General features: G+C 42.1%; 1 protein-coding gene across 1 annotated transcript in view; it reads right to left on the reverse strand.

Annotated features, from left to right (window-relative positions):
* LOC148542658 (uncharacterized) overlaps window positions 1–14,099 on the reverse strand; it is a 282,206-nt gene that overhangs the window by 38,849 nt on the left and 229,258 nt on the right. The window contains exon 8 of the mRNA XM_088467431.1: window positions 4,791–4,994. Within this exon, the coding sequence (XP_088323557.1) occupies window positions 4,791–4,994 (204 nt within the window). The remainder of the gene's footprint in view (window positions 1–4,790; window positions 4,995–14,099) is intronic.

Raw genomic sequence — 14,099 nt, forward strand, 5'->3', positions numbered from 1 at the left:
CATCTTCACTCACATGGATGTCTGTTCTTGCTCAGAGAAACTAATTTTACAAAAACAGTAGTGGCATCTAATATTTGTGACATTGATCACAAAATGTCATTGTAAACAATAAGAATCCAGTTTTCTATATTTTTTTTTAAACCACAAATTCAAATTCAAGGGGCAATCAATCAGTCCAGTTCAAGTTCACTGTAGTCAAACAAATCTTATATTGTAGATCCCAAATCCGTTGCTAATTAACCTACAGTAACACTGAACGGCTGCAAGTAACATGAGATGTAGTATTTGTTTTGGAGCACCATCTACTTGATTGACATGTATACTGCAACTCATGAGTCAAGAAAACTGCTTAATATAGTGTTGGGTTTTCCTGCTAAATAGATTTTGATATACATACAGTATATGCACACACACAGTATTATTATTATTATTATTATTATTTATATGGTGCCACTTGTTCCACCATGCCTTACAAAGTACATAAGCAAATAAGTGACCAGTGACTTACAGTACAATACAATACAATGCAAGACAAGGACATGGATAATATATATTGCTACATTAGCGACCATAACACCCAAATAAGCAACAGAGCATAATCAACCAAGTGTTAGGTGCCCTAGTGGGGAGTAAGAAGTAGATGAAAGTAAAGTAAGGAGAAACACAAGAGGGTAGAGGGCCCTGCTTGTAAGAGCTTACATTCTAAAGGGAAGAAGCAGACAAACAGGCATGACATTATTTAATCGGGAAACCGGCTGACGTAAGCCCGACAGTCGGCTTCCCGATTGCTTTATCCCGGCGAGGGTTAAATGACAGGCATCTAAATCTAGACGCCTGTAATTTTTCCGATGCTGGGAGACTGGCACCCGGCATTCCGATCAAAGGTATGCCGGGCACCGCGAGCGGACAGCCGCAGGGGGGGAGGGTTAGGTTTAGGGCACCCGGGGGGGGACACTTAGGGTTAGGCACCACCCTGGGAGGGTTAGGGTTAGGCTAGGGGAAGGGGGGTTTAGGGTTAGGCACCCCCGGGGGGAGGTTAGGGTTAGGCACCCCTACGGAGGGTTAGGGTTAGGGGGGTTAGGTTAGGTCAGTTTGTACTTACCTAGGGACGATCGGGATTTCCAGCGCTGCACAGAGGAATCCATCGTTAAGTGAGTGACAGACTGCCAGGATTTGGGGGTGGGAGTGGGCAGTGGTCTCAAAAATGCAGGTGTGCCTGTCAGTTTTAACGCCGTTACATGGGCGTGCATAACAAGCCACTGCGATTGCATACACAGCTCTGCGTGTCAGAAGAGCACCCAAGGCTGCGGCAGGTCAGACCTGCCGCAAGGGTAAGATGGCTGCCGATGTGCTTCAATGTTACCGATGTTTACGTAGGTATGCATTGTCGCGGCAGTGGGCATCTTTATGCTCCGGTGATCTTTGCTAACATTAGCATAATTTTGCAGCTGCGTTGCATATGGAAACGCAGTTGCGATCACATTAGTGACCATCTCTGAATCAGGCCCTATTTACTGGTGGCCAATGAACTGATCCAGCACCTTTATGGAGCTGAGCTTCATGAAATTTTCATCTACGTCAATGCCCGTGTCAGTCATTATTACAGATCCTTTTTTGAACCGCTACCAGCAGCCTTTGGCACATTCCCGGCTATCTTACTCTAATGAGGTTTTCAAATTGAACCTCTCCAGGAAATTAATGGAATTTGTTGATAACAATATTGACTATTGGAAGAAACTAGTACTTTTCTATGAAGTGTCAAAGGCCAGGTGAGGGGGCCATATAATTAGTTGCATTTTTTTAAAAAAGCTAAAGATTGCTATAAAGTCATGTAGTTGTCGTAGTAACCAGCCGCTGATTGGCTAAGAGCAGCTAAGGTGCAGGAATCCTCATGGGTTTCTTGTCATTTGGGTAGCGCTATACTGCATATACAGTATAGCAGTCTGGGTAAGTCTTTTTTTAGTCATCCGGTAGATTTGTGTTTTTACACAAGTGTTTGCCTTTAGTAAATCTCCATGTTTGTAAATCAGGGGGAACTCTCACAGGAATGCTAACTCAGCTAAACATGATTCTAAGTAAATGTAACCCCCCTTCCTGTGTCTATCATAAATGGGGGGAATGGGGCCTCACAGGGTCAGACACAGCACTTGCTTTGATTTGTGGCGGGGTAGGGGGGGATTGTCACACACTGCCTGTGTTGAACATTTTATTTATACATAATGTATTTGTTCTTTGTTGGACTCTACTGTATATCCTGATCAGTCAGTGCTTCGTTATCCATTTTGTTTCTGCTATGTATCAGTTTTAACTTTTACTGCATGTCCTTGTACTTTTTGTTTGTTTTCTGCTGTTTATTTTACTGATTTACTTTTTTTCCATTGCCTTAACAAAGAGAAATTGTAATTAAATTTACTGTTCATGTGATTCTCTCAGCTTCAAGGCTTTAAAATAGGTTATTTTTATTGTGCCAAGTAGGGAAAGGGACATTCTTTTTCAGAAAAAAATATGATTTGAAATAAAAAAATAATTAACAGGTGACAAATGTTTAAGGAATGAAGAGCCTTTTAGTGAAATAAAATATATTTTAAATAGTTTTTGTGGTTTAATTTTATTAGAAGTACAATATATTGGGTTATTATCTTTTTTTCAGTGTGCAAAATGCCTTCACATTACACCACCCTTTGTTATTTCAATACTATCTTAAAAATAAACCCCTGTATTTCTTTGAGTACCTTTCTGCTATTGTCATTGGTGTCATTAGCTATTAGCTATTTAGGTTTACAATTACATATACCTAGTAAAATACATTATAATATTAACCAGTATATTTTCTACAATGCCATGACTAGTGCAAAGGCTGATAGAATTATGTTTTTGTCATTAACGCAATTAGTTACATAGCCAGTCTATACATTGTGACATCACCTGGTGTATTTATTATAATGGATGAGGTTTTATTGTACCTAAACCGAGCTAAAAACAACTGTATAAATCCTCAGGCACTGCATTGGGGTGTGGTATATTTGGTTGACATTCACAATGTTGACATTCATCACGTCAACATGAAAATGTCAACATTGTTGTGATGTCTACATTGAACATGTTAATAACATTAACCATGATGACATTCATCATTCCAACACTGATGTAATGTTGACATTGTAGAAACGATTACACTGTGGTTTTGGTCTCATTCTATCTCTATAACAAACCCTAACACTAACTTTAATACTAACAATAACAAAAATGACGACATTACGACATTGCCCACATATCCAATGTAGACATTCTGTCAGTTCAAATTTTGCAGGTGTTGACATTAGTGATGTTTTTATTTTAATCAAGTTGACACCAATCTGACTGCAAACCCTACATTGTGATGTGAACAGAAAGGAAAATGACTAATATGCTAATTTTCTGTAGAAATAATGCTTATTTTGAGAATAAGGTCCCCATTTAAGAACAAGACAAAACTCCTTCAGCACTCACTAAAGAGGTTATGTCCTCCTTTCAGTTTTTAATAAATAGCAGTAAACTAAGATTACCGCTGTTTGTCACTGTATCACTTACACAATCCTTAGATGGCGAGAGTGATATGGTCCCCCTTTCAGGTAATGATGACCCAACAACAGTCTTTCTGGCTTCAGTGAAGCCTTGCAGGAATTGCCGAATCCCCACTAGGTGAAAGTGTTATGCCTGGCCATCGCCCATGAGCGTGACACAGGTGCCTAAATGGACACTGTAATACAGGGCATCAAGTTTTTCACAAAATAAATACACAATGTCAATAATCAGTGCGGAAATGTATGTATGAGTCTATATACAAAGCTGTAAATCTAGCAGTGCCCTATATAAAAATTACAGGTAACACTGCTAGGAATTCATTTACAATATAACAAACAGGCATGTGGACAAATGCTTGTAAACATTGCATATAATACTGTATACGTAAGTGCTTTGGCCGACACTACAGCAAAAAAAAAAAAAACAACCAAAGAAACAGCACTGTGTTAAACAGTGAGTTCACAGCTTGTTGAATAAATCATATCTGTTAGTATATCTGTTATTGCCTATATACATTTGAACACCATTTTTTAGTGCTCGTTTTCAACTATTCAAAATTGTGTATGCTCACGGACAGAGCATGTAGAATGCAAAAAATAACAAGGTCCATCCACAAAATAGGCCTGCTTGCAACTCTGCAAATGTCCGAAAGTATCAACGCCTATCTTGGCTTCTTATACAATCTTTATGTATCCATCTGTTTAATATGTGTATATATTGTACTCCTTCTGTCCTGGAATATCTTGGAGACTCCACCTTCCTGGACCCCACCAAATTTACTAGTGACGTAGATTGTAAGGAATCCTAATAATGTTGTTTGCTGTGAAATACGTCATCATGTTCCTGATCTTGCCGCATTATAATACAAAACATGGCACTATATCACAGGTGGTGGGACCACAATGACATGAAGCACATTGTCATATAATTTACCATGCATATGCCTCTTGCGTTGGAGCTTTGGAGTCTTCTATGAGAAAGATGCCTAAAATAGGCAATATGTATTGGGAATATTAACAGGTTATGTCTATACTGTGTAGTGTACTCATGATTTTTTCCATTATTTATAACAGTGTTCATGTAAACAGGTGCATCCTCCCTAAACACATTGTAGGTCTATAACGACTTACCTGTCACTTCCATGATTGTACCTACAGTCATTGTAGTTTCTACAGATTGCAATGCTGTTTTTGAAGTAGTTATCTCTGTAATAAATGCCATACTACCTGATGTGACAGCTGATTGCTGAGTTGCCAGAGTAGTGTTGTTTCCTGATGGTGTAGCAGTATGAAATATTGTAGATTGCTGTCCTGATGTTGTCACTTTGCTCACTGTCAAATTGTTTGTTGTGCTGAGTACGGCTTCTGTAGATGTATCTGATGCTGATGTAAGCATTGCAGTCAGTGTGCTTGGTGTCCCAGATGTATTACCTGTTGTAGTTATGATTGACAAAACAGATAAAAAAAACTGAAGTTTAAATCATCACAAAGAAACATAACTTAATGAGTATTTGAAAATCTGAGCACTGCCGTTCATGAAATAAATATAAAAGTATTTGAAAGACAAACATGTTGGGCTAATAGATAAACAAAAATTTAGAAAGGTGAGAGCTGATACAACACCCTGTCCTAGGTAAAGGGTGTTGCAGCTCTGTTTGTGTTGTGCCTCTCATATCTTCTACCACAGTACTTCCACCAGAGCCCCCTGCTCTGACTCCTTGTAATATATGCAAGTGCATCACAAATACAACCACAGTAACACTATAAAAAATATCATAATTTGCCCAGAGTCAGATCTTGCGTGTATCCCCCCATCATTTGCACCCCTAAACAATTCTTGCAAAGGTGACCTGATCTGTTTGTTGTGCGTGAAAACAATTGGCAGTTTTATGTAAAGGAATTTTAAAATGGCATAGTGTGTTTTCCAGGGCAACTACTGTATGCGGTGTTATCCCCCCAACATTTGCACTGCAAAAATAAAAAGTAGAAAAAAACAGCCCCTGCTTTCCCTATCTCATTGTACGTTCACTTGGTTTGGTGGCAGTTAAGTTCAACAACAGTAGCTTTATTCCTGTCCTGGTTTTAAAAAATAAAACCAATCATGGATCAGTCGATAGAAGAGCAGGAGCAACCAAGTACTACTGCCATGGTTACTGCCAGTAATGGTACTTCTTCAAAATCTACTAAAGGTGTTCAACAGGTAAGAAGGTTTAAAGGGCACCTTACATCTAATCAATGTTTCCATACGTAAAGAAAAAATACCTCTAACTAATAAAGGAAAATTTACTGCTGAAAAATGTAAAATTGCGAACATGCCATACACCACACGCAGTTGCAACGGAAAGCTCAGACCATGACCTTTCTTTGCGAGATGTGGTCCTGCTATTGATGTTTCATGCAATATAATGCCTATTGCGGAAGCCGGGGCCAAACACAGGGCCTGATTCAGAGCCGGACGCTATTTGCTGTCGTTCGTACAGAAAATAGGGGTGGCTATTCAAATGAACCGTTCGCTCTTTGCAGTCTGTTCACGCCTCTATGTCTGAACGAGCGAACAAAATTTGCTGTCGTTTTTTGAAAAAATACGCCCCCTGGCCGCTCGCATCCTACGTCATGTCCGCTATTTATTAGATTAATCGAGTACATCGACCAGCGTATGAACTGCTCGCTATTCTTGTGGTTGGTCTTTGCTACCACAATCTTGCGAGCAGTTCTGGCTATAAAATAACCCAGTGACGTGGTCAATGATGGTGCTGTATTAATTATGCACACCCTTAAAACGCCCGTTTTGACCTTTAAGCACGCCTGCGTTCGGATCTCCACTCCCCGTTTTCAAGCACCTTCCCCTGTTACCACTCACATACGCCTCATTCTGTCACTCAGAATAGCAGGCATTCGCTATTTAGCGAACAAACGATTTTCGGCCGCACTGACTGGTTCGCGCATGCGTATTACGATCCGTACGCATGCGCAGTTGGGCAAACATCGCTCAGAGCGAACGAGCGGCCGCTTACGAGCGGCTCTGAATCAGTCAGACATCTTCTATAACCTTGCATGCAATACCTTCTCGCTCTGAGTCTAAATGAGCCCCCCTTAAAACTGGCATATGAGAGCACAAAAACAACACTAAGGGGTAAATTTACTAAGATCTGTGTTTGTCCCGATTTGCATTTTCGGGTGATAATATCACTTTTTTGCAAATGAAGAATTTACTATCAAGTCGGGTGATTTATTAATTTTTTCAGGTTGAAATCAGGTGGTTTAATGCTGCAAATTCAGCCATTTTGAACAATAGAAATTATATCACCATCGGCTGAATTCGGAAGTGATGCAGCAACAACTGGCCCAGTTTCTTCAGGAGATGTCTCATTGCCAGGATAACCTTCAGGCTTCTCTGGTCACTGTAAATTTACCGAATGTTCCTAATCCACAGCCCATACGAGTCATCCCCGCTCCTACCGCTACTACTGCTCCACTTAATCTGCATCTGCAGACAACTAATAAGTTCGACGGGAACCTCAAGTCATGTCGGGGTTTTCTCAACCAGTGTGACGTACACTTCACGCTTCAGCCAGCAAACTTTCCCTCTCCCAAAGCTAAAGTGACTTACATCGTGTCCTTCCTTTCTGGATCCGCCCTGGACTGGGTGTCGCCACTGTGGGAAAGATCTGATCCTCTGCTGGACAATTATCCTGACTTTCTGGCCTCCTTTAGAAGAATCTTTGATGAGCCAGGAAGAAGGATGTCAGCTGCCACTGAGATTCTGCGACTACACCAAGGCAACTGCCTCATGAGTCAGTATGTAGTCCAGTTCCAGACGTTGGCTTCAGAGCTGAAGTGGAATGAGGAAGCCTTGATCGCTGCATTCTGGAGTGGCCTTTCTGACCGAGTAAAGGACTATTTCACCACTAGGGATCTTCCTTCCTCACTGAATGAGGTCATCTCGCTTTGCAACAAAGTGGACCTTAGACACTGGGAATGCCAAGCTGAGAAGACTAAGGGAGACCGTTATCAGTTCCGCCCAGCCACCATTCCTAATACTCCAGTTCCTGAGCCATCCAATGAGGAGCCGATGCACATCAGTAGAGCTCGCTTATCTACTGAAGAACGGCAAAGATGCCACCGAGACAATCTCTGCCATTATTGCGGAGGGTCTGGCCACCTGGTGGCATCCTGCCCTATTCATCTGGGAAACTCCCACTCCTAACTGGCATTGGGGACACCAGGTTAGGCACATAATGTGTCAGTCTCCATCTGAAAAAAAGTCTACCTTGTATCTCTCTCTGGAATTTGAGCAAAATTCTAAATGAGTGCTTTCTCTCCTTGATTCAGGAGCAGGAGAGAGCTTTATCACCACCGAACTTGTCCAGAAGCTCTCAGTTTACATCACTACACTTGAACGCAACATCACCTTATCCGCAGTGGATGGCAGCCATATCCTTAGTGGGACTGTGACCTCATTGACTCAACCAGTACGAGTCCGGATAGGATAAGTAATGTCGCAGGTTCTTAAACCAATGTGATGTGCACTTTATCCTGCAACCTGCCAATTTTCCATCAGACTAAACCAAGATTGCTTACATTGTATCCCTGCTCTTGGGTCCAGCTCTGCATTGGGTATCCCCATTATTGGGAACGAGCTGACCCACTACTGTCTTCTTATATTGACTATATTGCCACTTTCCGTAAGATATCTGATGAGCCTGGAAGATTTATGTCAGCTTCTAGAGGCGGTAAATCTATGGGTCAATATGTGATCTGTCGAAGCCAAATAGATTGTAAGCAATCGCACAATTGCGCATAACCCGCTTCACGATATTCATCGGACGATTTGATCAAAATCATTCACACTACCGAGGCACATTTGCGCACGCACCCGTGCGCGATCCCAATGCACATGCAATCATCTAGTAGTGCACGCATCCCCATACAGCTGCCCCACACCATATTGTGAATGGCACACCACGCTACTCTGCGACTGGGCGCTCGGCGCCATTTTAGATAAAATAAGTTAATATGGCAATATCTAAATAATGTATTGCACATCAATCGCACAGCAAGCTTTTTAATAATCCTTTCGGAAACCTCACCAAAATCCCATTCTAACAATAATCCAATGCTGAGTACACCAAAACATAACTTACATTTACCAATGCGCATAGTGCTAAATAGCGCATACACAAACTTCAATAATATACAAACTGACACAGCAAATGTTCCATATAAAGAATATTATATTATAATAGGATGTCGACCGAATGATATATGTTGAACACTAGATATATGATATCTGACCCCAGGAATGAGATAAACTGGTCGTGTATGGTACCTTCCGATTTCCTTATGTCTCCACAGGATTATGGATCAGACAGCATGAATATCAGAGGAAACACCGACAAGTTATGAAGATCTGGAGGATTCATATTATTTACTGTACAACTTTGTATGCATTGGCCCTTTGAATTAACATACCTAGGGCGGGAGATTAGAAACAATGGGATTCTCTAACATAGTTCAGCCCCTAGTGACACCTAATGTATACTAACCACTGAAGTGCTGCATTTACTGTGACTCATAATAAAGGCCAATGAGCCCGCTTGTTTGTTATACAATTGAATCTAAAGTGAATAAATACCAAGCCCTGGTTGAGTTGATTACTCATACATTCCCATTGAATGAGTGGCAGCATCTTGGAGATGACTGTAATTCCCAGACCAGTGCGCTTGCGAATCGTGTGGTAATTGTATAATTTATTGTTATTTACTGTACTTTGGCGCTCATTGTTTAGATTAAGGCATTTATCCCCTATTTACAATATAATATTTTTGTGTGTTGGAAACACAAACTCTTGAGTGTGACTACGTTATTTATGTTAGTAAATTGGCGATATATGTGTTCCTCTAAGACAACCAATCACTCTCTCTCTTCAGTAACGTAATTTTAGATTCGTTAGATCCAATTTCAGACTTTAGCATCAGAATTGCAATGGAACGAGGAAGCTCTCATAGCCACATTCTGGAATGCAGTTTCTGACAGAATTAAGGATGAAATGGCAACCCGCGATCTCCCATCTAAATTGGAGGCCCTTATTTCCTTGTGCATCAAAATTGACTTACGTCTCCAAGAACCTTTTTGTATAAAAAGCAAAATCAAAGGTTTTTCTTCTACTCATGTGAAAAATTCCATGCCTGATACAGAACCTATGCAAATTGGTAGGTCCCGTCTCTCGCCTGAAGAACGTCAATGATGACGTCAGTTGAATTTATGTTTATATTGTGGTGAAGTTGGACATATGATTTCTTCTTGTACCAAATGACCAGGAAATGGTCGCTACTAATCTCTCAGAGAGGGAAAAGATTAGGAGTAATACATTCCTCTTCTCAACCACTTGACTCTGATTCCTGTGACTATTATTCTTGCCAATAAATGTTACTCTCTTTCTGCTCTTCTGGATTCTGGTTCTGCTGAGAACTTTATAAAACAAAGCTATGTCATCAAGCATCTTATTACCACTGTGACTTTGGAGCTCATTCAGACCTGCTCACTAGATGTGGCCGCTCTCTCTCAGCGTATGGAAATTTTGCAAAGTAACAACAAGGCAGCTGCTTGTTCGGCAAGGCATAAGCATGCCCACTATGTCTTGGCGAGCAATCACTTTGTGTTTACAGACACCCACCAGCCTGTCTTTATCCGCCCACTAGCATACATCATCTCCAGAAAATATATTCAACCATTGGTAGATCTGGTTACATAGGATCTGACCACAGCGCTTGCAGCTGACTGTACCCTACTGCAAGTACTGCAAGCACTTCAATGTTTTTTACAACCAGGTGACATGTGCTATGACTGCCAGTTAATTATGCACGCCCCAGAAATGGCATGGAAACACTCTGGCACACCTGCGTCCGCAACTCCACTCCCCCGTTACTACTGCCCTGCCCCTGTTACCACCCATAAATGGCCACTCCTGTCACTCATTCCACTTTGTTGTCTTTGCAGGGTGAGCGAGCAAAATCCAATCACTCATACTAGTTTGCGCACGCGCATTGCGAACTACATGTATTTGCACATTAGTGAACATCATCTGCAACGAGTGACCGCTTGGTAGCGAGCAGGTCTGAATGAGCTCCTTTGTCCCATCCAATATCACTGTTGGCTGTGGACAGCAGTCTGATTCCTCATGGCTCCATCACTGACTGCACGTCAACTGTTAAACTCCAGGTAGGAGCATTGCACTCTGAAGAAATTTAATTTCTCATCGGTCCTAAGGCTACCCATGCTATTGTACTCAGACTTCCTTGGCTACAGAAGTACAAACCCCAGGTCGATAGGTCTACCATGCATATCCTGTCTTGGGGTAAGAACTGTGCTAAAGCATGTCTGGAGAAAGTGGTTCACATCCGGTTCTCAGATACCTCTCTGGCTGAGAAACTAATATCCCAATACCATTCTTATCTGGCCATTTTCAGCAAACAGGGGACTGACATTTTGCCTCCCTACAGGGAGTGGTATTGTCCAATAGAGTTACTACCTGGAAAAACGCCTCCCCGGGGTCGGACTTATCCACTATCCGTGCCAGAGACAACATCAATGACAGTACGTTCGAGAATCTTGCGAAAAGTTTCATTCAACATTTATCTTCTACTGCCGGTGCAGGGTTCTTCTTCATTAAGAAAAAAGATGGTGATTTCATTGAGTCCCCTATAATCAATACAGGGGCGAAGACCACCATCAAGAATCGCTACCCATTAGCACTGATCACAGCTACCCATTAGCACTGATCACAGAGCTCTTTGATAAGGTGAAAGGGTCTACGGTCTTCACGAAATTGGATCTAAGGGGTGCATACAATTTAATCCATATTCGCTTGGGTGGTGAATGGAAAAAGGCATTCAAAAGTAGAGATGGGCACTATGAATACCTCAACATGGACTTTGGTCTGAGCAATGCCCCAGCCGTTTTTCAACATTTCATGAACAACATTTTTTCGTGACCAACTGTACCACTCAGTGGTTGTATACCTGGATGATATCCTTATATTTTCCAATGATCTTGTTACTCATCATGACCAAGTGAAAAAAGTCAAGTCCTCTGAAGACTTTGTTCTAACCAGCTTTATTGTAAAATTGAGAAATGTGTGTTTAAAGTACCGGACATTCCTTTTCTAGGGTACAACATGTCAGGTACCGGCCGCAAGATGGATCCCGAAAAGGTTCAAGCAGTACTTTCCTGGGCTGAACCCAATTCCTTAAAAGCCATTCAAAGATTCCTGGGTTTCGCCAACTACTACAGGAAATTATTTAAAGGATTTTCTACCTTGGCAGCTCCTATCTCTGCATTAACCCGTAAGGGTGACAACCCAATGCAATGGTCTCCAGATGCAAAGTCGGCCTTCCAGTTATTAAAGCAGTCATTCATTTCTGCTTCGATACTCTGCCAACCTGATGTCACTCAACCTTTCATCCTTGAGGTGGACACATCCTCTAAAGGAGTAGGGGCAGTGTTATCATGAAAATCTGAAGAAAAACTACACCCATGTGGATTTTTCTCCCAAAAATTATTGCCTGCTGAAAAAAACTACCCCATTGGCAAGAAAGAACTTTTAGCCATCAAACTAGCCTTCCAAGAATGGCATTACCTGCTGGAACTTGCCCGTTTACCCAACATTGGTATTCACCAACCACCAACCACAAGAATCCCCGGTGGGCATTGTTCTTCTCCCAATTCAATTTAAACATTTCTTTCTGTCCTGGCTCTCGCAACTGTAAGGCAGATGCCTTATCTTGGTCCATGAACCCCGAGGACAAATCTGAAGTTCCTGAACTATATGTGTATGACTGATGTGGTTACACCTCCTCTAGGGAAAATGTTTGTCGCACCTGAACTTTGCAAGCAACCATTGTTATGGGCTTATGCCTCCAATTCTCCAGCCATAAAGGCATTAAAAAGACTCTGGAACTTCTTAAAAGATCCTATTGGTGGCCTTCTATGCCATCTGATGTACAAGAGTTTGTAACCTCATGCACTCAGTGTGCCCAGAAAAAATGTCTCACCAATTGCCTGTTGGACAATTACAGCCTCTGCCCATTCCACTACAACCATGGACCCATATATCCATGGAATTTATTACCGACCTTCCAGTCTCCAAGGGATTTACCACCATATGGGTTGTAGTCGACAGGTTTTCAAAGATGGCACACTTCATACCTCTCTCAGGATTAAATCCTACATGATAGGTTGAAAACTTACTGCAGGTTCAGTTGATCTGTGATGCTGATACACGATGCGGGGACAAGCATTGTTATCGTAATTGTGCTGGATTACAACACTATTTACACGATTGGTCATTATGAATGATCAAAAACGGCCAAATCATGTAAAAAATCACACCGTGTTTGGGCACCTTTAGTTGCAACTTCTTAATCTATTCCCAACTCTGAATCAGGCTGTGTATCCGACCCACACTGTATCCAGCCTGCACTTTATAGAAACCAGCACTGTAACCTGCACTGTATCCAACCCACAGGTATGGAATGCTGTTTTCATGGTTGGGAAGATTTTGGGGAACTGCTCAACAAAAAGGCTAAATGTTGGGAGCTCTTGTTGCATGGTTGGTGTTTGTCCAATAGGACTGTAAGGGGAGGGATTATCAGATTTTATTTAGGCTTTGGGAGTTGTTTGCTTTCTCTTTGGTCCTGTGTTTTTTTTTGGCTGTTCTTGGTCTGTGTTTTTTGGTGACTCTTTCTGGGTTTATCTTTAGTTTGCTGTGGAAAAGCATAATTATCAGCAGATGCATTGGCGCAGGAGGTGGTTGCGGCTGACTAGGCTAGGCTAGTGTCACATCGAAGATAAATGTTAGTGACACTAACCGTGTGTCACAACTCGAGTAGATTATGGATGCGGCCCGTATTTAGGGAATTGACGTGAACTATTCCTGAGGCGCGGAGTCTAATGTGCCGGCGGTTTTCACCAGAGACCCTCACAAGAAGGTATGGACTTGGCTGCCTCCAACACACAGGTCGTGGCCCCCAGGATAGGTTCTGCTATACAGGTGCTGGGAAACTCTGGATGGAGCGTAGGGAATATTCAGCGTAGTCCACAAGCCAGGTCAGGACCAAACAGACAATACAGTACCAGGGAGCAGACAAAAAGCAGGTCACAGGGAATAGCCGAGGTCAGAACCAGATATAACGCAGTACCAAGGAACAGGCAAAACCAGAGTCACAGGCAAGCCAAAGGTCGGGAACGTTTAGAGGATATACACTGGAACGCTGGAGTAAGGTAATGGAACCTATACTCTGGCAAAGGAGTGCTCCAAGGGACTTCCTTAAATAGGCAGGTTTGAAACTGGCGCCTACTGTGAAGTCATGTGTATGGCCCCTTCAAGTGTATGGCCCTTTAAATTTCCTTACAGGTCAGCACGCGCGCTCCTAGGAGCTGCAGCCACATGTAGTTTTACCAGCCGCCCCGCAGGGGGAGCTGCAGCCATCCTCCATGGACTCCGCACACACGAGCAGTGGGCGCTGGGGGGATACC

This window comes from Taudactylus pleione, unplaced genomic scaffold, assembly GCF_031769625.1.
Source record: "Taudactylus pleione unplaced genomic scaffold, aTauple2 ptg000010l, whole genome shotgun sequence".
In the NCBI taxonomy this organism is placed as follows: domain Eukaryota; kingdom Metazoa; phylum Chordata; class Amphibia; order Anura; family Myobatrachidae; genus Taudactylus; species Taudactylus pleione.